Raw genomic sequence first — 27,375 nt, 5'->3', positions numbered from 1 at the left:
ACACCATGTCTGAAATCCCACGTGATCTGTCAAATACTAATGGATGAAAATCCTAACCTCAAAAAAATCACCCTTTATATAAGACTAGCTGAACCCGGTCCGCTTCGCTGCGCTTCTTTAACACCACATGAATTTTAACTTTCTTTTCAACTACTCTTCTTTGCATTCGCTAAGTTACGTATATATTTTGCGACCATGTTTTTATAGAACTTTTAGACTATTGTGGAAGCTTGTCACAGGGTAGGACGAGTTAAAAAAATTATACCGAAAACAGTCATAGTTTAGTTCCTTTATTTTATTTATTTAAAGAACAGACAACATGTCAAAACAGTAGTGAAAAGAATGTGATCAACTTTGAACACTATCTCCTGTAAGTCTCGCTCTCTTTTTCTTTGTTCGGGTTTAGTTGGCTATTCAAATAATTTCTATCTCCCAATAGATGGCGCTGAATTTGTTGTTGGTGATGCTCACTGTTGATTGCCATCATTTTGTCTATTTTTGAATTCAATCAAATTTCCACTTTAGTCGGCCTATTTGATGTCACCGTTGCGCATGGATAAGCATCATAGGCTTACCCATGCCAAAAATAAGAAAAAAATTTTGAGCACTAGATATTCCTTCAATACAAGTTGCAACATTAATCATTATCCATTTAAGAATTCAGTACAAAAACTTACGGCCTAGATCACTAAATTTGTTTCTTTTTGTACCCTCCATCATAAACTAATTTCGTCATTCCGTTTGTAAAACATCGAAATATTCATCTGAGACCCAACAAAATATATATGTATATTTTCGATCATCTTGACATTCTAAGTTGATTTAACCATGTCGGCCCGTCCATCTGTCGAAAGCACAGAAACAAACGATGGGATAAAGCTAGGCGCATGCAATTTTGCACAAGTACTTCCTATTAGTGTAGGTCAGTTGGAATTGTAAATGAGTCATATTGGTCTATGTTTTTATATAGTTGCCATATAAACCGATTTTGGATCTTGACCTCTTGAGCCCCAAAACACCGCAATTTTTATCCGATTTGTCTCAAATGTTGTATAAGATATTTTGTTATGACTTCCACCATCCGTGCTAAGTATGTTTCAAACCGGTTTAAACTTTATATAACTCTTTGAGCCTCTAGAGGGCGCAATTCTTATGCTATTTGGCTAAACATTATTTTAACGACGTCTCCTACGACCTTCCACATACGTATCAAATATGGTCTGATTGGGTCCTTAACCTGATATAGCTCCCATATGAAACGATCTCCCGATTTTAATTCTTGAACCATTATAGGGGTCAATTCTTATTCAATTTTGGCTAACATTTTACTCCAAAAGCATAACCAAGCATGGTCCGAATAGGTTGATAACTTGAAATAGCTCCAATAGCTTTGAAATTTTTATCCATTATCCTTTGTTTGCCTATAAAGAAATATCGGGCAAAAAAATGACAAATGAGATCCATGCCCTCTACCATGGATATGTAAGGTTAAAAAAGATAAAGGCTGCATGATAAATTTTTACCACTCTGCCCTCTCTCTGTTCGTGTTGGCGGCTCTATTCAGTTGATCCAATTGCAAACAGATGGCGCTTTTCTAAATGTTAGTGCTGCCATCTGTAAGAGAAAGTCTCAGACTTTAAAACCCAAAAAGTTAATAAAATAACTTAAATGTTCTCCGTTCCATGTCGCCCCGGATCCTTGTGCATACACATATAAACGACTGAGAATTTGACATTTCTCCCATCTGTTGGAGCTTTTTTGAACATATTGTCCAAAGATTTCCTTTGCCTATGCTGCTACTCGCTTGGAGCGGCTTAGCGCCTATAACATTGATCATCATGTGGTAGTTGTCTATAACTGACTTTATGGCTACCTGCTGATCAAATCAAATTGCCATATTAAACGATTCTCAGTGGTAAAGAACTAATTTACCGGTCTTTATATTAGGTGTGGTGGAGACATGTAAAACTTTTAATCATGAAAGTATCGCCCAGCAGCACGTTGTTTGGATTTGTCTAGGAAAGGAAGGCTCCTTGTCGATGTGCTCAAAATGGCGGCCACCATGACGTTAATGTTTGCAACTGCTCCTAACACACTGAACGTCACATCTTTGGAGGTATGGCGGCAGTGTCCTATTAGGCCATTATAACTGATCAACTGTTTCATAAAGATTTCATATTCGCAGTCCACAAACTTATACTTTGAGTTTAACCCCATATTGTCATAATTGGTGTATACAGCCGTTTGGTGGGGGCGTAGGAAATTTGTGCCATCTGCCACTTGAGCACAAATTTTAATAACGCACTCCACTTAAAAATATCTATCACTTGATCTCCCATTGTTTTTATGGTCAAATATACTATTGGAGGCGACTTTTGGAAGTTTAGCACCACCTAGATTCTTGGACACAAAGTTAAATGTCATATTCGTAATCTGCTATCAAATATATTTCATTTGAGGCTCATCTAGCTATGATCGAATTATATTTTCATTTGGGGGTGGGGCGATCCCCAATTACATGGACCTCATTTTTTATGTTATATTAGGAACCAACTGTCTAGGGGACAACCATAAAAACCCCCAAATAAGACGTATTTGTTCACCAAGACAATTTGGATCTTCAAAACAGTTGAGTTTGATATTCATAGTTTTTTCAGGGCATAGTGTTTGGGGGACCAAGGTGGGACTTAAATGAGAGGTATTGGGGGCAGAGCAAGAATTGATACCCACTTTCGAGACCAATTCTCTGGGGGTCTACCCCTTTCCCAAAATACCCCACAAACAGCAATTTTTTACTGACCATCGCAATATGGGGCTCAAATAAAGGTATTTGGGACTAGAATACGAATTCGATATCCAAATGTAGCACCATGTATTTAGGGCATCACCCCTTCCCCATAATAACCCCCAAAGGGTAAAAATCTTTCGACCATGCCAATATGTGGCTCAAATAAAACTTATTTAAGAATAGAAAACGAATTTGATAACCAATTTTGGGACCATGTGTTTGGGGGACGCCTCATCCTGTAAACTCCCCTTAAACCAACGGCAACATGGGGTTTAAATAAATGGTATTTGAGAGAAGAGCACGATGCTGATATTTTTTTCAGGGCTAAGTGTCTGGGGGACCTCCTCACCACAGAAAACAACCCTAAATTGAACATAATTGGAGAAAATTTTCCAACCATGCCAATATGGGGCTCAAATGAAAGGTATTTGGGAGTAGAACACGAAATTCATACCCACTTTCGGACCATGTTTCAACAAACTTAAAAGCCTGACCATTTTCGTAATCTACTCCCGAATACCTTTCATTCGAGTCCCATATTATCATTATCGTCTAATAAACCTATTTTAGGGGGATTTGGGGTCGTGGCGGCTCCCAAGTTACTTGCATCCAATTTTTAATTAGAAATTCTACTCCTGAATACCTTTCGTTTGAATCCCATATTGTCCCGATCGGTTCACTTTTATTTTGGGGTCGTACTTTCAGGATAAGGGGGAGGGTCTCCCCCCCCCCCCCCCCCCACCCGATATCAATAAATTATATAGCCTATTGCTACTTCCGGACCACTCCGCACAAACTGTGAAAATTTGAATGAAATCGGTTTAGCCGTTTTTGAGTCTATAGGGAACAAACAAATTTACATAGATTTTTGGAAGTGCAGTTCTCAGCTTCGGTGCTTTAAAAATATTTATACTCTATACCACTACTGTGGTACAGGTAATTACAACTTATTTTTGTATACGTTTGTTCCACATAAGAGTTGTTTCTTATATAAGAAAAGACAAAAAAAATTTTTTTTCTTAAAAACCATTTTTTTCTTTTACACAATGTGCTTATATCCGTTATACACTGTATTTATTTTATATAATAAAGTTTATTCAAACTCACCACAGTGTTAGTTGAATTAATAGACAAAATTATGATCACGCTAGCAAATGCCGGACAATGGTCACACCACATGATTCTTTGTTGATTTCCACAGTGTTACTAATCTAAATGGGTTGTGCTCTACTGTAATTAAACATTTTGCGAAAATACAAAACTCAAAACCTAAGTAAACGAAATATTTGGATAATTAACAAATAGAGATAATTCATCAGTTTTAAATATGGTCGAATTTTAACATTATGACTAAGAGCAATATTAGACGGACTTTAATCACTGGGAAATTTTTGTAATTGTGTTGTTTTAGCACAATAAATAGCTAAATTTGCAAAGATTGTAGAATAATTAGCACAGACGGTAGGACGAAAGGACTAACATGATCAAATAGGAAAGTGATATGTTTTGCAAACTTATTGACAACGTAATATACCCCATTCTGGTGGGTATACAAAACTAAAGTCATATGTATGTTGCTGTTTATACAACGTATGCATTAAACCATTATTTTGGCTACACTGGTCTCGTTAGACAAAGATGCCTGACGATGACGTGTAGAGTCCGAGTTTTATATGCACTAGCCCACCCCAGCACGATCCGCTGTGCCTTCTACAATACACTGAATAAAAATTTACTTATATATGTAATCTAATGGGTGTATCTTGACCAGTGTTGCCACTCTAGAAAATTATTTCCTACCAAAATTTAAGAAAAATCCTACCAAACCCGACCAAATCCTACGAAGTGTTCTGCAAGCCAAAAATGCGGTGTTTATACCACATGAATTTTGTTCATGCTGCATAAAATATGTATTTTTAATATTTTGAATTTTAACGGAGCACTTCTAAATTGGATTTGAAAATGCCCAAAAATTTAACGATACATTCTGACAGACGTTTGTTATATCAGATATGACATACACACTCATCTCAAACCAAAACCAAGTGGAAAGAGCTATTTCCGTTTAAAAAAATACCTCATTCTTGTTTTGTTATCATCGTTCGACTGGTAAGATCGCTATCCAGTGACAAATAAAACCCTAATTTTTCAATCCATCCCCTAACAAACCTTGTGTTTCTATTTCTTTTGCTTTTGGGATCTATTTGTTCACTACGTTCTTGTGGAGTGCAAAGTCATCGTTTCTGTAGAGCAGTTTTGACTTTGCTTTGGCTTATGAGACGAGTTCCATTTCCAACGGGTGGATTTCACACCCGTATACGCACATTTTGGTCCAGTACGAGCCGGATTATATCTGTGGATTCCATTGCTACATAGGGGAACATCGCTGTGAGAATTCAACTCCAAATCATCATTACCACTCAAATATCATAAATACAAAACAGGTTAGTTTACGTTTTTCCTTCATCTTCGTTTTCATTTCCAAACAAGTGCTGTGAGTGTGTGACATGACAAATTTAATAGAAGAAATTAACTTCAGCAATTAACAAAAGCACGTGTGGTTCTCTTTATAGAGAATTCCGCATATTTTTAAAAGAGAAAAATTATGAAAATTTCATCACAATTTAAAATCGGCTCAACGAAAATTTCGATTTGGTTATCTTGTGGCCCGTCATAAAGAAATTCCTTTAAAGAATAATATTTATTGGATCATCTATAAAAAAGGAGGGACTGCCTAAGAAAGTATAGGCCAAACATATAATTTAAAGTTTTGCAATTCGGTGAGTTTATGTCTGGATTTTTTATCGAATTCCAAACAGAAGACGTACTTGCAAAGAAATTATTGTCCATTCTGTATATAAAGCGAGGTGTTGCGAACAGGAATTCATCCATAATTTTATGCCAGCCAGGGTTTGCCGGCTTTGTTAATGTTTATGCGGCCTATGAAATTTTATCTTGTTTTCAGCAGGATTTGGCACCTTTTTAATTGTTTGTCTTATTCATACTAAATTTACAACCCAATCATTTTTAAAACATTTCCTTCTTCCCATCCCCATCCAGCCATATCAAGCCTCCTGTCTCCATTTCCACCTACTACTAATGCCATCGGTTTAATATAAGAATATCTCTTTTATATTCTTTGCATTTCCTCCTAAGCCTCCTCTTCAGTTTAATATCTCTTTCTTCTCGTGTGCTCTTTTCTCTTAAGTCACTCAACATTTTTTTCAAGTTTCACTCAATAGCATTCCTTCAGTCTTTGCTCTCTGATTTTTATCTCTTTGCCTCACTATCATCCACATTAAGGGAGCCTAACCATTCTCACGGCATAGACCACAGAGATAAAAATAGCATTAGTGAAACCCTCTGTTTGGCTACCCCACAGCCACAACCAAGCCCATATCATTACTTATTATTTTGATTTTTGCTTTTCTTTTGTCTCCACTTATGTGGCGTACTTTGACACAGTAGGCCCTCGCCGAACGTGATATAAAAGGATACTAAGGTACATATTCCATAACTACAGTTCGCGAAATCGCAAAACAAAGGATATTATTTACAGCATTTCGTGTGAACTTTGCTTCGTACATAATCTGGAGTTATCATACTGGTGGACCTGTTAAGGACCTGGTTTCAAGTCGAATTTAGAGATAATGATAAAAGTTTTTATACAGTATATACATATAGAATTTATTTTCTTTTGTTTACTAGTGTGTAGCTGATATTTTAAATTTTAGAGCTCCATTTTTTAATTTTTAAATTTTTGAAAACTTTTTCTTCGAAAACTCAAATTGTCGCAATTATTAAAAAATTTTTTTTTAATTTATTGTATCGAAAACCATCGTTTTCTATTATCTTTATTATTGCATTACCATGGAACGGGTTTTTCGGTTATTAGAGGGCGCACTGTAGTTGATTTGTGCAAACATTTTGGGTTTGCATACAGACTCCCATTGCAGCGGGGGTGATCTGCTGTATCTTCAATTCCCATACTCTCTGCTTCTCTTCCTTCGTATCAGCATCCACACACCTGGGAATTACTCTCAGCGGACAACTCTAATATTGGAAATTCCAAATATAAAAGGGTCATTGATCTACCTTCCAATATTGTGTTTTTATGTTGGCAAACAGTTGACTGGGCAATGGTGTTACATACATACATATATGAAGTGATTTGGTGGATTCTTGAGATACTTTGAATATATATATGTAGATGCCTGTAGGGGCTACCCAGCAAACCTTTTTGAATTTTTTTTGTTCATATTGAAATTTCATTTTTAAGGAAACTTACTGATTTATTGGGAAATTCCCTCCCTTTTTCATCCACATTTTCTTTTTCATCCATATTTTCATCTACATCAACATTTGCATTCAAGGTACCCTTGACTTACGATAACTTGTCTGTCGCATGGAATAACCTTAATTCTCGTTACGAGAACTGGAGAGTCCTGATCAACATCCAACTGAAACATTTGTTTAATATCCCTGTTTTGTCATCCGAGACTTGGCCGGCTTTGAAAAAGTCTCAAAGGGATATTAATTCTTGTATCTCGCTGGTTCGTTTGTATGGCATGAAGATCGAGACTTGGGACCCAATCTTTATATTCCTTTGTTTGAATTGTCTTCCCGATTCTACCTTAACTCTGTGGGAACAGACCCTTTCCGACAAAACGACAGTGCCTAAGTGGTCAGAGTTAGATTTCTTTTTGACAAATCGGCACAGGACCCTAGAATCCGTTTTCAAGCTCAAGAGACGTGAGGTAAACAATTCTACCTCCAAGACAAAGCAGACAGACGGAAAAGGAAATATTCGGCATAACACCTCCAATGTTAGGGCTTTCCAGAATACTGTTTCAGAGGAGCATAAATATCGATTGTGTCCCAAAGAGGCCCATATCATTAGGAAATGTCCCAAGTTTCTTAGAATGGATCCAAATCAAAGATTTGCTGAGATCAAGAGTAGCAATCTTTGCATTAACTGTTTTTCAAAGGTCCATACAGTGAAGAATTACACAAGCAAATTTTCCTGCCAAAAGTGTAACAAACGGCACAACACTTTACTTCATAAAGATCAGTCCACCCAGCCTTATAACACCATTTCCGGTTCACCACCGCTTCCATCCACTTCCAATAATATACAGTCCACTATTTCTGCAGGGAGTGGGGTCGTTCAGACCACAATGGGCTCGTTCATAGCGCAAGGGAGTTATTGGATTCGGGGTCGGAAGCGACTCTCATTTTGCAGAGGTTGTTCAGATTACTTGGACTGACATGCAAAAGGATCAGTGCAAATATTTCTGGCCTAAATAACACCGTTTCCGCCGCAGTGCAACGGGAATGTGGTTTCAATTTGGGTTCAAATACAGATGAAGGTATTGTGTATTTATTGCTGCGCTGGTAGTGCCATATCTGACAGCAAATCTCCCTTCCAGATCTTTTGACCCTCAGAAACTCTCACATTTCCCTGAAATTCCATTGGCAGATCCTAAATTTTCTGAATCCTCCCAACTTGATCTCCTTTTGGGGGCCGATATCCTTCCATCCATCATGCTTTCGGGTGTAAAACACCAGCTTTGTGGATCCCTGATGGCCCAGGAAACTGTCTTCGGATGGGTTCTTACTGATCCAGTTCCAGTTGAGTCGAACTGCTTCACATCTACCGTTTTGTTCTATTTCTGTGAAATCTCTCTTGACAAGGGATTTCACGGTTTTGGGAGTTGGAGAATCTTCCAAGTAGGAAGTTTTTGTCTCCGTCCGATCAGTTTTGTGAGGATCTTCATGTCCGAACAACTCAAAGGAATAAGTAGGGTAGATACATAGTATCCTTGGCATTTAAGGAGGGCTATCCAGAAGACGTCAACATTGGTCGGTCAAGAAGTTCTTCTATGGCACAGTTCTTCAGAAATGAAGCCCGTCTTTTGCGTACTCCAACGTTCAAGAAAGAGTACGATAATGTCTTGGCAGAGTATATATCTCTGAACCATATGTCTAAAGTGTCTTTTTCTGGCATTTGTGGTGAAGCTGACCACTATTACCTTCCGCACCATGCATTCATCACGCCAGAGAGCACCACTACCAGAGTCCGTGTGGTATTTAATGGTTCGACTCCTACATCGAATGGCGTTAGCCTGAATGTTATTTTGCATACCGGCCCAGTTCTACAGAATGAACTTATAGTACTCATTTTGAAATGGAGGTTATTTAGATTTATTTTAAACGGTGACATAACCAAAATGTATCGCCAAATTTTGGTTAATCCAAAACAAACCTCATTTCAACGAATTCTCTTCAGACAGGATACACATAGTCCTATTTCGGACTACGAACTAGGGACCGTTACATTTGGAGTGAATTGCGCCCCCTACTTAGCAATTCGTACTCTGCTACAGTTGGCTGATTCCAGCAAGGCAAAGACACTCGGTATCCATTGGAACGCCTTGACAGATGTCTTTTATTTTGTCGTTCAGGAATTTCCATCTGCGGTCGCTTACACGAAGAGACAAATATTATCCGAAATTTCAAAGCTCTTCGATCCTGCAGGATGGCTGCACCCTGTATTATAGTTGCGAAGATAATAATGCAAGAATTATGGATTGAGCGCACGGATTGGGATGAAGCAATAAGTCCAGAGTCCTTGGAGAAATGGACGACATTTCGTTCTAGAAATACCTCGCTGGTTCGAATACTCTCCGCAAAGTGATGTACAATTCCATGGGTTCTGCGATGCCTCGGAAAAGGCATACGCTGCAACTCTTTATATCCGTGTAAAGACACAACAATGTATATCCACGAAACTTATTTGTTGCAAGACAAAGGTGGCACCAATAGAAACTTTGTCGATTCCAAGACTAGAGTTATGTGGTGCCCTGTTACTAGCTGAAATGGTTGGCCATTTGATTCCTTAGCTGAACATTGATGACTATTCTCTTGAGTGTTGGACCGATTCTACTATAGTCCTATCATGGCTCGCAAAACAACCTTGTTTTGGGACAACCTTCGTTGCCAATAGGGTTTCAAAGATCATTGAGGTCGTCCATCCGACTAAGTGGCATCATATCGAATCAGAATCTAACCCGGCTGATTTAGCAAGTCGAGGTCTTCCTCCCCAAGATTTGATTCAAAGCGACCTCTGGTGGCAAGGACCATCATTTCTTAAAGATCCATGTGACGATTGGCCTAAACTTAAATCCACTTCAGATGAGTTATTTGATTTAGAACGAAAAGCAATTAAAGTAAATTTCTCTTACTTCGCTAAGTTTGAAGATGTTCTAGAGCAGGTTTCTTCTTTTTCTCGGCGATACGTGTGCTTGCGTATATATACCGATTCTTCTTTAATACTCATCCGAAACATCGATCAAATTTTCATCGAAAGAACGATGTGATCTTGCCAAGTGAAGTTTTATACGTTCAAAAATATGAAGCCTTATCCAATAACAAACAAATTTCATCTTCTAGTCCTCTGCTGAGCTTAAATGCTTTCATTGACCAGGAGGGTATAATGCGAGTTTGTGGAAGGCTTGAGGCCTCGCCAGTTCTTACGTACAACGAGAGACATCCTATGCTCCTCCCATATGACTATCAATATTCCAAATTGTTAGTATGATTCATTCATGAAATATCTCTTCATCGAGGGAATCAATTGGTCTTAAAGTTAGTTAGAAGCCAGTATTGGGTACCAAGAATCAAGAATCTGATCAAAGCCACGAACAACAAGTGCAACATTTGTGCGTTGTACAAACAGAAATGTCAGACACAATTAATGTCCGCTTTGCGTCCATCTCGTTCTGACATTTCCCGTCCATTTGCGCATTCTGGCCTCGATTGATGATTGACCTATAGATGTAAAGGCATACTCATGGCGAGGTTGTCGGTTCACAAAGGGGTACGTGTGCGTATTCGTATGCTTTTCAACGAAAGCTATACACCTGGAGGCAACTTCCACTTCTACATTCCTGGCAGCGTTTAGTAGGTTTGTGTTCCGACGAGGCTGTCCATTGCACTTATATTCCGACATCCAAGGTCTTAGCGAGATGACTTCTTTAAACTTCCCGGCAAAGAATCTTTTCGAATTATGCACATCAAAACGTCACATGGCATTTCATTGCGCCTGGCGTACCCTATATGGGAGGACTGTGGGAGGCAGGTGTCAAAAGCTTTAAGTCCCATTTCAAGAAAGTAGCAGGAAACTTTAGACATACGTTCTAGGAGTTTCAAACGTTACTTTCAAGAATTGAAGCTTGTTTAAATTCTCGCCCATTGTGCCTTGCTCGCAAGAGCCTTCTGTTCTTTCCGCTCTTACTCCTGGACATTTTTTAGTCGGTGCTCCTATCTTATGCCCTATTGATCCGACCATTTCAGAAACTCCAATGTCAATTATGAATCGGTGACAAAGGCTAAAGGCTCTCCACCTTCATTTCTGTGCACGCTGGAAGGAAGAATACCTTAAGGAACTTCACAAGCGCCACAAATGGCAACGACCAACGGAAAATTTGAAGGAGGACATGCTAGTCGTCGTCCGTGAGGAGAATTTACCACCAAACTGTTGGCTATTAGGCAGAATTTCGAAGGTGCGTCCAGGATTTGACAACAGGGTACGAGTTGCTGAGGTCTTTACTGAAAAGGGTACCATAACCCGACCAGTCACCAAGCTGGTTGTTCTTCCTTTCGAAACTACATCTCCATAATTGCACTTGCTTGGTATTTCAACGGTCCATTAAAAACAAAAATCCAAGTCAATTTCGTTTTCTTTTAGAATAATATGGGAGCTAATAAAAAATCTAAAAAACGCAACAACACCGTCAATAAAAACCCATATCTATGTCGCATATGTAGACATCCCCATGCTTTACGTAAATGCAAGAAATTTTTAAGTATGAATACCGTCAAACGTCAGGGGATTGTGAAGAAGTACGCTACTGTTCAAACTGATTAGCTCATGAGCATTCAGAAAAATCGTGCTTTACAACAACTGGATGCCGTTATTGCCAAAAAGCCCATCATTCCTTACTGCGCGTCAATTCGATGTTAAATTCCACTTCGAAATCTTCATCGAAATCTAATTTGCCTACTAATCCAAAGCGCAAAACCAAATCACCTGCGAAATCAAATGTCACGCCCACACCAATCCCAACGTTCACATCACCAAATGCAACCCTCTCAGCGATTTTAAGGCCAAATTCTACAACATTGCTTCCAACGGTTTTAGTGAAGGTTTTGACCCAAAATGGATTTGAGACGTTTCGATGTCTTATGGACTCTGGATCTAGATCCAGTTGCATCTCTTCTAAAACGATCGACAAATTTGGGCTGACAACGTTGACACTAGCGTAGGAAACTATATGTTCTCTCACTCTAGTCTCTACTCACGATGCAAATATTTCCATGGATGCCATCTTAAAAGTCAACAACAGAATCTCCATCCACACACTAAACAAATCAATTTCTGCATCTGTCAAACAACACTTCTCCAACATGATTTTGGCCGACAAAAACTTTTATAAATCAGCTCCAATCGACGTTATTCAGGTGTTGATGTTTACTCTCGTATCATAGCCGAGGGTTTTATAAACCGAACTGGTTTGCCGACCGCTCAAAATACCATTTTCAGCTGGTCTTTATATGGAACCTACCCAAATTAATGCGAACTTTCCATTTTATTTCTTTGGCTCTATTCAATTCAGCCAAACCTTTTACTCACATTTTTAAATTCACAAATGAAAAAAGCACTTATATATCGAAATGAAGAAAAACGTAAACTACTCTACACATTAAGAAATTAGAAATTTTATATACTTAAAAATTAAAAACTGAATTACACTAACGAATTGTTGATTTTTTTACTTTAAGTTTATCACTTAATACTTTTACCACTTGGTTTTGTGACATTTTGCAGATATACTGTAAGGCGGGCGCTAATGTTTATGCCACATGAATTTTGTTCATGCTGCATAACATTTTTTTAATTCGGGCTCAAGAAGTAAAATAGAGATATAAATCAATCTCTCTATTTTACTTCTTGAGCCCCCCAAGGGCACAATTCTTATTCGAATTGGTGACATTTTACACAGGTCTCCAACATATAATTTAATTGTGGTCCAAACCGGACCATATCTTGATATCGCTCTAATGGCAGAGCAAATCTTTTCTTATATCCTTTTTTGCCTAAGAAGAGATGCCAGGAAAAGAACTCGACAAATGCGTTCCATGGTGGAAGGTATATAAGATTCGGCCGAACTTAGCACGCTTTTACTTGTTATGTATACCCACCACTGAAGAGTTGGTAATTTTGTCGTTCCATTTGCAACACATCAAATTATACATTTTCAACTTTACAAAGTATCTAGTATGTATACTTTCGTCGTAATAATAAGTTTCATAAATGTATACCATATATATACCATCTAGCCATGTGTGTCCATCTGTATGTTGAAATAACTCTACAGCCTATAGTTCAAAGATGACCTGTATCTTGATATGGCGGTATCTTTTACACCGATCTGCAGTATATTGTCCCGATTGAGAACATATGTAAATGCGCATTTACTGTCCATTTTCGCCGTAACAGCGAGTCGCATAGACCCCTCTACACCTGAATATGGATCAGAACCGACTAGATTTGTATTTTGGTGCCACATAGCCCTATTTACCGACTGAAGGCATTGAACGCACAAAAGCCGTTTTTCATAACCCTAATTTGCGAAATTTGGAAGTGATCCCTTGACACTCGTACCAGAGAACCGCAGCAAATCACCTTAAAAATAGGTGCACATGGTAGACATGGCAAGCCCACACCTTATACCAGCAATCGTTGTTGACGCCTTCGATTCTCACAACCAAAACATAAAATACTCCTTTGAATTCGTTGAGCTATTTTAAGTGTTTTTGCTGATGAGCATAAAATGATTGCTGGCCGTATTTTATATTTCGAGCAATACTCAAGAGGGCTCACATGACCGCAACTGAATAGAAGACACACACACAGCTACCGTTCAAAGTTGTGAGAGCTGAAATTAATTTGCATGTTTTGAAATGACTTGGATAAAGATACAAATAGAAGTAAATCTGTCACTTTGAACGGACGAAGGCACACAGACAGCACGTACGGCACTGATAGAAGCAATTCTTAAACAAAAATAAAAAAGCAAGTGCAAAAAACTGAGTATATCTATGCCGCCCAACAAAACTTGATGTCTGATTTCTCTGCTTGCTTTGGCTTTATACGGCACTCATCTGAATGGTGTTCATTTGCAAACAACATACGATGTCCGTCGACCAAATTGAAAATAACATCCACTGAATGGTTACTGAAACATTCGCGCGACTTGCACTCTATTGTATTTGTGCGTGTGTTTCAAGCTAACTTTGTTTTTATGTGGCATGCAATACAGACAATTGCTTTGGTCAAAGTGGCTATTGAGTGCCGGGTTATAGGTCCGTACGGAGTTTCCATGCTACTTCTCCCATCGGACGCCTCCCCAGGTGGTGGGTTGGTGAAAGCTCATCAGATATGACGGGTACCACAGAAATAAAATATGGGGGGCGAACCAAGAAGTTAGAATAAACAGGAGGTGCCCCGCTTGCACGGATACGAATACAAACACTATGGCTCCGTGCAAAAAGGTCGACAGCGGATGAGCCAAAAGAAATGGCCAACGGTGGCGCTCGCAGATTTTCAAAAACCTAAAGGGGCAAAAAAAACCCAAGGGGGCAGCACTAGGTACCCATACGATGGCCCAATCCTCCATCCATCCAAAAATCACGATCACAGAAAGATCAACAAGTATTAATGGAGCTGGCAACCCCCCATTGACGACCTATGGTTTATGATTGGAACATGGAACGTCAGAACTCTCTCAGAAGCATCGAGACTTTACAAGTCCAGAACGAGATGTCTAACTACAACCTATACATTCTTGGTTTAAGTGAAGCACGATGGCCGAAATCCGAAACTGTGGATCTTCAAGGCAATGAAATCCACCGAATAAATGGGGTCGGTCTTTTACTGTCGCCGAGGGCAAAGCGAGCTCTTCTATCATACAATATTATATCTGAATGCATCGTGACGGCAAGATTAAATTCAAAATTCCGCAAAATATCTATTGTTCAATGCTACCCGCCAACAGAACCCGATGAAGACGGAACTAAGGTCCAATTCTATTCTCAACTCGACTCAGTGGCACGCTCTCTACCAAAAGGAGACAATTAAATTGTTATGGGAGATTTTAATGCTAAGGTGGGCAATAACAACAACAATCTACAATCAATCATGGGAATGCAAGGACTTGGCGTTAGCAGCAATGACAACGGCTCTTTATTGGAGGCACAAAATTCCTCTATAAAAATATACACAATATACTTGGAAATCACCAGATGGTAACACCCGTAACCAAATCGACCACGTACTTGTCAGCAAACTCTTTCTGATGTAAAAACTAGACGAGGGGCCGACATCGATAGTGACCACATCCTCTAGGTGGCCACTCTACATCTACGTCCCGCCGTCGTAAGAAGAACTCAAGCAAAATGCACAAAGTTCAACCTCTTAAAGTAAATACAAGTGCTGATATAACAGCAGCATGAACGCAGATGGCCACCTCTATCATAGGCATTGCTCGACGATCCCTAAAACTATGGAGAAGCAACGAAACTATAAAGGAAAAAACACCGGAAGCGTCTATGCAACGCTCTGCCACGGGCAAAATCAAGTGTAGCAAAAACCGCTGCCAGAACTGAATATCCCGCCACTTCCTCGCTGGTCAAACGCCTAGTTCGCAGATATAAGCGAATATAGTTTAATATGCTGGCAGACAAGCTGAAAATGGAGCTAACATGGGAAACATGTGTGGTGTTTACGAGTCAATAAAACAAAAGAGCGGCAACAACATAAGATCAACGGCAATAATAATTAGAGCAAAGGTGCGGTTTCATAAGCTTCGAAGGACCAGCAACAGAGGACGCAAGCTCCGACCCTCCTTGCCCCCTCTTTTCGCCGGAAAGAGGGGGCAAAATGCAAATGTCTCGCGCGCCAAAGCCGAATCTTAAGAAATTGGCTGTCCTACATGCCAAGTAGGACCACGGCCACGACAGCACCACCTAAATAGTAAATAGGGATTAAATACTAAAACCCAAAACTTTTCATTAATTCCTCATTTGCATGACTTTTTTTAAGGAAAATTAATTTTCATATAAATATATTCGTCGCTTCTCTGGAAAAATATTTTTCGATTGATAACAATTTCACTAAAATCCATTGAGCCGTTTGACCGTAATATGTACCACACCTATAATAGCCAATATTACTCATAGTTGAATTTCAACTGCTGTTGTTCTATGTCTTCTCTTCTAACAAGATTCTCATGGCCATTCAACTTGACCATATTTGGAAAAAAAAACATAATTCGAGGTAGAAAAATGTCTGACTTTCTTACAGTTTATGCATGGTTCCCAACTTTCTCTGTTTGCCGTGTTATAGGGCATTCTGAGCGTTGATACCATCCACTTTGTTTTAACTCGAAATTATTTTGCATGCGGTGGGATGACACATACTCTTCTGACTTGTCTTCTTATTTGTTTACGGGACATAGTGTACTGAGGCTCCAACCATCGGGTATGTGTTTTTCTAGCCAGATTGCGCAGACGATGATCTAATGTATATGCCTCATCAGCATGTCGCCCTGGACTTAAAGAGTTTAACAAGCAACTCGTCAGCTCTTACTGCCTTGTTCTTCTTCACCCTGTTTGCCGTTATTTGGAACCCATCCTTACTAGGTGGTATACCATCGGAATTATAAGATATATGGTATCGTCGTCAGCGCTATTCCATCAGCTGGGGAAAATGTTCTTTCTATATCTTTACAAGCCGAAGCCATTGGATTCATTTTTAATTTTTGTGTAGAATTTCTTTACTTCGTTCTCATTCATGAATATATGCACTCACACTAACACAATTACATTTCTTTCTGCGGAATACAAGTTCATCCTCTCTCCTTTTCTTCCGATACCTCTCCTACGATCGTACCGTTGCAGCCAAATAGCGATTTCGGAGTTCTTTCCATGGAATAGGCAATGGTTTGCCATTCTCCCGTTTTCTCATTGGAACAAGCGTTGCTTTAATAAGGTAATCGAGTCGACTTAAACTTAAATGGCATATTTTTTCGAAGATTAGTTACATTGGGTAGCAATCATTACCAAAATCCTTCGATCAAGGAAAAAAACTGTGAGTAATCTTTTGCTGCGGCATAAACTATTATCCATTCTCTCATGGAAACTAAATTTTCCGATCGTAGGATAATGGTTATTTTTCCTTCCTATAGGTTTCCTTTAATATCATTTGTGGGGCAGCGATTTCGGGGCGCTTATAAAATTATCGTTTCTTCGCTGTATGACTGATATCAAAGTATTTGGTTTTTATGCGGATTGTGGCTAGTCTCTGATTCACCGGAGTAAATTTGGAGACAAGGTCTCCAAATTCATGTCTTGTATCATGATAGATATAGTACATCGCGACACCATTCGGTGCTATTGTGACGGGCCCCCTAATCCATCACACTTGTTGTAAGGTGCTAATGTGGGCCTTGTACTTTTCCAATACTTCCTTCCTTCCTTCAATGCACTTTCTACGTATAGTAGGTTGACCAACTTTTTAGTGCCAGAAAATACTCGCCATTCGGTTATCAAAAACGTAATGTATGAAAGATTCGAAGAAGTTTTGCCCACAAAACCATGGGTCTAAAATCAAAAGCGAGCTTCCGATTTTTAACGAAAGTCTCCCGGGTTCAAACGAATTCATTGCGAAATCCGACGGACTCTATTCATCGTCAGAAAATAAACAGATAGTCTCCATAAAGACCAAACTGCTGATTTAAGATCTTAGTCACATTAAAGCCGCATTTTGTATCCGATTTCGCTGAAATTTGGGACGTGAGTTGTGTAAGTATCCTCGAAATCCCTGTTCAACACGGTCCAGGTCGGTTCAAATTTGGATATAGCTGCCATATAGACCGATCTCTCGATTTAAGGTCTTGGGCCCGTAAAAGGGCATTTATTGTTCGATTTTGCTGAAATTTCGGACAGTGAATTTTGTTAGTACTCTCGACGTCCTTGTTTAATTTGGTACAGATCGCTTCAGATTTGGATATAGATCCAAGACCTACGAAAGGCGCATTTGTTGTCGGATTTCGCTGAAATTTGGGATAGCGAGTTGTGTTAGGCCCTTTGACATCCCTACTAAAAATGGCCCATATGAGTTCAGAATGGATATAGCTGTCATATATAACGATCTCCCGATTTAATGTTTTAGGGCCATAAAATAAAAATTATAAACCGGTTTTGCTGTAATTAGTCACAACGAGTTACATTAGGCCCCTTGACATTCGTACCGAGTATGGTCAAGATCGGTCTATATTTGGATAAAAGTGCCATATAGAGCAATCTCTCAGTTTAAGGTCTTGAGTCGCATTTATAGTCCGATTTCGATGAAATTTAGGACAGTCGGTTGTATTAGGCCGCTCGATATCCGGTCTTGGTTTGGATGTACGTATATGCCATATATATTGCCCAATTTAAGGTTTTAGGCCCATAAAAGGTGAATTTATTAACCAATTTCAATGAAATTTAGCACAATGAGTTGTGTTAAGCTCCTCGACAGTCGTAATGAGTATGGTCAAAATCGGCCGACACGGGATAACTATGAGATCCAAATAGACTAGAACTTTAAGCACCGACTTACCTGAAAGCTATCGTCCTCGGGTTTCGGATAGTGTAAAGCTTCTTTTTTTATCAGCGATTTCGAGAAGAGAGTCTCGGTGAGGTGGCACTGGCTCTTAATTTAATACTGAGTGGCAATAATACACTAGATGGCAAGGATTCGCCTTGTCATATTGGCTACTTCAAATAACCAATGGCCAACATCAGTGTCTGCTCCCAGTTTAGGGACGGCTGGAGGCAAGCATCGGATCTTGGAGCAAGCGGCTCGCGACATCTAGAGATACATGTGCGATCCCACAAAATCCGCCCCCGGATCACTCTGAGAAACAAAAGAATAGTAATGTTGAACCCCCCTAACGTTGATGACCCACGCAATCGAAAAAAGCACAATGAATTGCAAATCTGCACCTGTAATTTCCGCACCCTTCATAGAGAAGATGTAGTATACGCGCTGGCGGATGTATTGCAGAACATATACCTAAGCCAGTAATTGGCTTTCTGTGCGCTCTAAAAACTATGAAGTAACCTCTAAAAAGAAAATTTTAAGTTAGGAATTTCGTGCTACTTACAAAATCCCTAATTGTTTTCAATACCACTCCCCTAAGATGGTTCATGTCTGATATTGTGTCTCCACCTAAATGCCGGTATCTGTTAGACGCGAAAGCCGGGCAATGACAAAGGAAATGCTCCAACGTCTCATAATCTTCCCCGCATGCCCTACACATGCTATCATTTGCCGCACCGATTTTACATAAGTGAGCTCGTAGTCCTATGTGTCCCGTTATGATACCAATAGCTATACTGACCTCCTTCTTACTTCCTTTCAAGCTTTACTTGAGACAAGGTGATTGTGGCTAGCCTCACATCAACCAGGGATGAGAGGGTCCGCATAAAGGCCAAATTCTTCAACATCAGCCTTATTTGTGCCCATGCCTCGACGGAAGACAAGGACGAGCATGCCAAGTATATTTTTAACTAGCGCCTAAAAAGAGAATATGACCGCTGATATTAAAAGATATGGGAAGATATGGAAGGAAGACATCTTTGGTCCAACAGTCGGAAACTTTACCCTCGAAGAGATAATGGGTTGAGGCTAACAGATTTCGCCGTGGCAAAAAAAACGGTAGTTAGCAGCACCAGATTTCAACATAACAAGTAAAAAGGCGTTAAGTTCGACCGGGCCGAACTTTGGATACCCACAATCTCACGTATATATGTAAACCACCTTCGCCATAATCCGGTGAAAAATGCATAATTTATGCTCCCATAGCAGTTATATCGAAATATGATCCGATTTTGACCAAATTCGGCACGGACATTGAGTGGTTCAATTTAAAGAACAAAATATTGGTCTTTGTCGTAGCTATATCCAAATATAGATCGATATGAACCATAAACGACACGGATGTCGAAAAGCCTTACATAAATCGCTGTGTCAAATTTCAGCGAAATCGAATTATAAATGCGCCTTTTACGGGGCCAAGACCTTAAATCGAGTGACCTGTCTATATGGCAGCTTTATTCGAATCTGAACCGATCTGGGCCAAATTGAAGAGGGATGTCGAAAGCCCTAACACAACTAACTGTCCCAAATTTCGGCGACATCGGACAATAAATGCGCCTTTTATGGGCCCAAAACCTTAAAAACCTATATCCATATCTGGACCGATCGAAGCCAAATTGAAGAAGAATGTCGATAGCCACGCAACTCACTGTCCCAAATTTCAGCAAAATCGGATAATAAATGCGGCTTTAATGGGCCTAAGACCTTAAATCGGCGAACCGATCTGGGCGAAATTAAAAAGGGATGTCGAAAGGCCTAATGCAACTCACTGTCCCAAATTTCGGCGACATCAGACAATAAATGGGTCTTTTTTGGGCACAATACTCTAAATCGACGGATCGGTCTACACGGCAGCTATATCCAAATGTGAACCAATCTGGGCCAAATTGAAGAAGGATACCCAGTGGCCTAACACAACTCACTGTCCAAATTTCGGCGACATCGGACCATAAATGCGCGTTTTATGGGCCTAAGACCTTAAATCGTGAGATCGGTCTATATGGCAGCTTTATCCAAATCTGGATCGATCGTGGCCAAATTGAAGAAGGATGTCGAAGAGCCTTACACAACTCACTGTGACACTGTACACAACTCACGGCGACATCGGACCATAAATGCGCGTTTTATGGGCCTAAGACCTTAAATCGGCGGATTGGTCTATATGGGGGCTATATCAAGATATAGTCCGATGTAGCCCATTTCGAACTTTACCTGCTTATGGACAAAAAAAAGAATCTGTACAAAGTTTCAGCTTAATATCTTTATTTTTATAGACTGTAGCGTGATTTCAACAGACTGGCGGACATACGGACGGACAAGGCTGATCGTCTTAGATTTTTACGACTATCAAGATTTTTACTTTATAGGGTCGGAAATGGTTATTTCGATGTGTTGCAAACGGAATAACAAAATGAATATTCTATCGACCCGTGGAGCGAATACAGATTGGGATCATAACCTTGTTGCAGCAAAGCATGGCGAGGAAAGTACGATCTGACACAGCACAGAAGCTGGGCTACAAACACAACAGATTGCAACGGCATACTCAACTCGACTGACTCAACTGTTTGATGAAAGCACTCCTTGTTCCGATGATAGAATGGCGTAGTGGCAAACCATTGCCCGCTCCGTGGAAAATGCCGCGAAACAGGATGCCTCCTCCAAGAAACTCATGGTACGACCAAGAGTGTCGAAATGCTACTGAAGTCAAGAATGCGGCATATAAAGCAACGCTGCAATCAGTAGCAACGCGCCAGAGAGGTATTGGGAGAAAAGGAGAGAGGAGAAACTTCTATACCGTAGAAAGAAAAAAGGTAATGGAAAGACGTGAGTGTGAGCGAATTGAGATGTACAGGTGTCAGAATGACGAAATATGGTTAATATATATGTATATTCGAGGTGGTGGGTATCAAAAGTTCGGCCCGGCCGAACTTAATACCTTTTTACTTTTTTATTTTGTTTATAGAACTCAGCGCCACTTCTGAGAAATGTTTCCGAAATAGAAATAGACTAGAACTTAGTACCAGGCTTTAAACGGGTGTTAAAGGCATCTGCCCCAGGTGATAACACGGGGAGTTCAACGTCCACACTTGAGTTGAAATAGAGATCAAGATTGGCTATGCTATGCTCTGTTAAAGGCACTCAAAACCCTTACCTGATATCCCTCATCCAATATCGGATGAGGTTTGAGCTTTAAGAGTATTCCACGAAGCTTACTTAGTTTCCAAACTTTAAATAACTGAAGCGAAAACTATTTGTAATGTATATTTATTTAGACAGATATACCAGGATAATAATATTAGCACACACATAAAACGCACAAAGTTAAAAACACAAAACATTTTTTAATGTTACATTTTACGCACTCGCCCATCTACGACAATATTAGTTACTGTTTTATCAGCAATACTAAATTTGAGCGTTAATTGCCACACAACGATTGGAAAGGTAATGGGAAAGTCATCGTCTTTAAGTGTAAAATTGGTAATTGCATATGGGATCTCCTGAAAAAAACACAATCAAGAACAAGTCATAGTAAACTTAAAGTGTGATAAAAAAAACGAGTCAGACACCGATAAATATGTACGTATTTCTCTTATATATCTCTTTGGCAACTAACAACTTCATAAATAAAAATTCGTATTTATTTACTTACATATATTTGCCCGATATCTCTTTATAGGTAAACAAAGGATAATAGATAAGAATTACTATGCTTTTGGAGTTATATCAGGCTATGGACCGATTCGGATATTAATCGACCCCATGCCACTATGGGCATACACCTATGTCAGTAATCGGCTTGTTTTAAGCTCTAAATACTAAAAAAATAACCTCGAAAGGAAAATCAAAGTAAGGAATTCCGTGCTACTTACAAAACCCTTAATTGTTTTCCATGCCACGCCACTAAGTTGGTTATTGTGTCTCAACCAATGTGCCGGTAGCTGATAGATGCGAAAGCCGGGCAATGACAAAGGAAGTGCTCCAAAGTCTCATCATCTTCCCCGCATGCCCTACACATGCTATCACTTGCCGCACCGATTTTACATAAGTTAGCTCGTAGTCCTATGTGTCCCGTTATAATACCGACCTATGCTGACCTCCTTCTACTCCCTTTCAGTAATAGCCTAGTCTTCTAACGATCTGGACCTTCACATAAGATTTTCGCCGTCCCACCGACCGTTTCGCTGTTCCACAGGGTTGCACGCGCATTCGTCGCCCACGCCTTTAACTCGGACTGCGCCGACCCGAAAGGCTTCCGGTTAACCAATTTATTGACGGCAGTCCTCTGGCTTTCACCGCCAAATCGTCTGCCCTTTCATTCCCCCTTACTCCGCTATGGCCCGGCAACCAAACAGAACGAATTTTGCCATTCTTAGAGAAGGCGTTAATCCCCTTCTTACACTGCAAGACTGTTCGTGACTTTACCGTCCAATTTAACTGTCCGTAAAGATACTCACACTCGACGTTCTCGTGTTGGCACCACACCACTTCACGCATTCGTGATCGCCCGTATCTCCACCTGCAGGACCGTATTATAATCAAGCAATCTAAAACAGATCTCAGTCCCCGGGTTCTCAATGTAGACCCCCAGCCCCATTCTGTCCTGTAGACCAATCCGTGTAACATGATCTTCCAGATGGCAATGCTAGGGTCCCGTCAATCCAAGACTGTGCCGCTGGCAGCAGTGCCTTGCACTTGACCCCGAGGTTCATCTCAGGTAGCCGATCGGAAACCTCTTCCCTTCCTTCCAGGTTTCCTATCGTCGTCTTCATTATACCGCGATGGTATGAGCTGCACCCATCCTCAATCCATTCTCCCATCGCCATAAGTCTCATAGACGCAGTGGCTGCCTCACATTTAATCTGTATGTCAATAGGTCGGATATCTAGAATTGTCTCCAGTGCGCTAGTGTGCGTGGTCCTCATCGCTCCGTCTAGGCCAAGACAACATGTTCTCTGAACCTGTTGTATGGTCTTTATGTTGCACTTTTTCTCCATAGCAGTCTAACAAACTATTGAGGCGTAAGTAATTATTGGTTTAATCACCCTTCTGTAGAGACAGTGGACTATCCTCGGATTTAGGACCGCCTACGGCCCGTCTACATAGTGCCCAAAATCTGTGAGCCTTCTCAGTACGCTCCTGAATGTGACACTTCCAATTCAGTTTCGCGTCCAAGATCACACCTAAGTATTTGACCTTGTCAGATATCGAGATCGTTTTGTTGAGGAAACGTGATGCTTCAAATTGGCCCACCTTCGTCTTCCTCGTGAACAGGCATATTTCAGTCTTCTCTGGTTAACATTGAGACCTCTGGGTCTAGCTCTGCCAAATGCCAGCTGGTTCGGATTCTCACCCCTTACAAGTATTATAACATCGTCTGCATAGCAGCCAGGTCTATCAAAACTCAATGTTTCAAATTTCATCAACATCGAATGAAAACGTTTTTTTATTGACTCAGTACTCTATATCGGGAAATCGGTCTATATAGCAGCTATATCCAAATCTGGTCCGATCTATACGATATTCGACAAAAAGTTGTAAGAAGGTACCAAAGCTCACTGTGCCAAATTTCATCGAAATCGGATGAAAAATTTTCCTCTTATAAGTTCAATACTCTATGTTAGAAGATCGGTCTATATGGCAGCTATATGCAATTATAGTCCGATCTGGACCACATTTAACAAAAACGTGTAGGGATCAGGGACCAGAGCTCACTGTGCCAATTTTCATCGAAATCGGGTAATAAATGGATGTTTTATGGCCTTAATAACCTATATCGGGAAATCGGGCGGCCAGTCTATAGCACACCCATATCCAAATATGGCTCCATCCGGACCACACTTCAATGAAATGGGTAGCGGTCTACCACTGTGCCAAATTTCATCGAAATCTGATGAAAAATCACGAATTTATTGCCTCAAGACTTTAAGTCTGGAGATCGGTATGTATAGCGGCTATATATAACAACATTCCGATTTTATGGGATCAGAAGGTCAGGTTTATATACAAAGAATACGAAATCATCAAAAATTGTTTCGAAAATGTTTTTATACTCAGGATAACTGCAAAATTATAAATACCCAGCATTTACCCAGTAAATTGGGTAAATACCCGGATATTTACCCAATTTACCAGGTAAATACCTTTTGGGTATTTACCCATAGCTCATCTTACGAATTCGTTCTAATGAAAAAAACGAACTGTGCCCAATATAGAGACATAAATACCGGTGTTTTCACCTCAAAGCAGCCACGCAATGGACTAAAATGATATGACCGGTTATTTATGTTAATAGGTGTGAATTTACCCCAAACATGCTGCAGGGTTTGTAAATAACGTGCACACTAAAAAATGCGCCTAAGCCTCCTTTATGGTGTCAGCTAACTCCTTTAACTTACCTTTCCGGTTTTCTGAAATTATTTTTTGGACTATTTATACCCACCACCATGGGATGGGGGTATACTAATCTAGTCATTCCGTTTGCAACACCTCGAAATAATGATATGGGACCCCACAAGGTATATATGTTCTGAATCGTCACGACTTCTGATTCGTCCGTCCGTCCGTCTGTCGAAGTCACGATAGCGGTCGAACGCGGACAGCTAGCCGCTTGAAATTTTGCACATATACTTCAATTTGGTGTAGGATGTTTGGGATTGCAAATGAGCCATATCGGTTCTAATATAGCTTCCATATAAAACGATCTCCCGATTTGACTTCTTGGGCTCCTGGAAGACTCAATATTCATCCAATTGAACATAGTGTTCATTTACGACTTCCAACAACTGTGCCAAGTACCGTTCAAATCGGTCTATGACCTGATATAGTTCCCATATAAACCGATCTAATGATTTGAATTCTTGAGCCCCTGGAACCCGCAATTTTTGTCCGATTTGACTGAAATTTTGCTCATAGTGTTCCATTGTGACTTCCAACAACTATACCAAGTACCGTCCATATAAACCGATTTCCCAACCATCTCGAGCCCTTACAAGCCGCAATTGGTGTCCAATTTGGCTGAAATTTTGCATGTGTTGTTCTGTTACGACTTACAAAAACAGTGCCAAGTACGGTCTTAATCGGTGTATAACCTGATATAGCTTCCATATAAACCGATTCCACGTTTTGACTTCTTGAGCCCTAACAAGCCGCAATTTTTGTCCAATTTGGCTGAAATTTTGCACTTAGTGGTCTCTCCACAACTGCGCCAAGTACGGTCCAAATCGGTCTATAACCTGAAATAGCTTCCATATTTTAGCAGAATCCATGGTAGTGGGTTCCCTAGATTCGGTCCGGCCGAACTTAGTATGCTTTTACTTGTTTATGTTTTCGTGTGTGACCACCTCTTTTGGGCGACCAGAGCGTGGTGCATCATCTGTGTCCGTCCGTCCTTGTTTGATGTTGGCAAACCACTTCTTAGCCGTTTGTGGCAACATAGCAGAATCTGAATAACTTTTATCATACCATGCCTAAGCTTAAAAAGGTTTTTTCTGATCAAATAGCAATGATAACTAAACACGCGAGATTTCTTTGAATCTGTGAATTAAAAATGACAAAACAAGCCTTACTAAAACCGCTTTACTTTATGAACATATTACAATTTTTTAGTTAATAGACCCTAAAATTGTTATAGACTTGGAGTTTGTAGACTTGGAGTGTTAATGCGATTATTTATATATCCCATTAACATTTCAAAAAAATTTTTGATTTTCAGCAAATATGAAATGAGTTTCAAACAATTTCCAAAGTTCAGCTTAATTTTTCATATCAGCTATTCTTACCTTCAAAAGTGGACACTTCTTTGGCAAATTGGAGACACGATGTACCTCCCGAAGTACTATCTTTAGGAAATTGCCATTCTTGTTGTATGCTAAAGCCTCGCATCCAGACATTGTTACATTCATTATGTTATTTTGACGCTCATCTTTTCGTATGATGTTCAAAAGGAAATGTAAGTTAAATTTGGATAGGTCTTTCGCCAAAGTAAAATCCATTGAAGCCAACTTTGGATTGTATATACGTAAATTCATGCATTTCAAAACTTCTCGGTCAAAATAAGTAACATTTGCTCCGGAAAGCTCTACGCTAAAGAAACGCTGGATTTGATGAAAAGAAACAAAAGTAACCATTTCGATAATTAAAAATAGTGTTGACATAAATTATTACAAACAGTCGCCGCCTCCCATCTCTCGATGATAGGTACTCACCGAAGCATTTATGTCGGTTATGCCGAAAATTATAACAGATATCGCGGAAATTAACAGACACTGATGACACCCCATTTTCAAAAATATTACTGAGTTATTTGAAAGTGTGAAGCAAGTTTTAATACACGTAAACACTGAAATTTAAATGCTGCATTAGAAAATCCAAATAATACATTATCGGCACGAATTACGATTATACCGAAATTCTTAATCTATATATAATGGGAGCAATTGTCCGTATCGTAACTGCACTTATGCATAGAGTAATACTAATGAAATGCCATATGCACTTAATATATTTTCCTTTAATAAATGGTTGTTGTTGTAGCAGTGTGTTATACACTGAGGCGACAGCCCTTGCCGATGAAGGACTCCATAGGGTCAATCCGGTATGCATAACCGGCTGCCATGTGAATGTTTAATTAATTGTGGATTTATGATGTTTAAGGCCTCGATTTGAGTTCTGGCGTTAATATCAATATGGGTCTTAACTACACACCTTTCTTTGAATACATAAACTAAATGAAAGTGCGGTTTTAAGATCTTATAGCCCATTGGCGGGTAGTCCATTGGCCCAGAAGTCATATGATTGACGTTAGGAATGTTCGAGA

The 27,375-nt window shown here is 39.7% G+C and overlaps 1 protein-coding gene across 2 annotated transcripts in view; it reads right to left on the bottom strand.

Moving 5' to 3' along the window:
• The window catches only part of LOC106082514 (uncharacterized), a 53,448-nt gene that overhangs the window by 7,036 nt on the left and 19,037 nt on the right, over positions 1-27,375 (bottom strand). For both annotated transcript variants that reach the window (XM_059360403.1, XM_059360402.1), the window contains exons 2-3: positions 26,765-26,898; positions 26,339-26,653 (exon numbers count right to left, since the gene is read on the bottom strand). In XM_059360403.1, coding sequence (XP_059216386.1) covers positions 26,339-26,653; positions 26,765-26,839 — 390 coding nt within the window. In that variant the 5' untranslated portion in view covers positions 26,840-26,898. The remainder of the gene's footprint in view (positions 1-26,338; positions 26,654-26,764; positions 26,899-27,375) is intronic.

Source organism: Stomoxys calcitrans, chromosome 1 (genome assembly GCF_963082655.1).
Source record: "Stomoxys calcitrans chromosome 1, idStoCalc2.1, whole genome shotgun sequence".
Lineage (NCBI taxonomy): Eukaryota > Metazoa > Arthropoda > Insecta > Diptera > Muscidae > Stomoxys > Stomoxys calcitrans.
The sequence above is the reverse complement of the archived record's forward strand: the minus strand, read 5'-3'. Positions and strand labels throughout refer to the sequence as shown.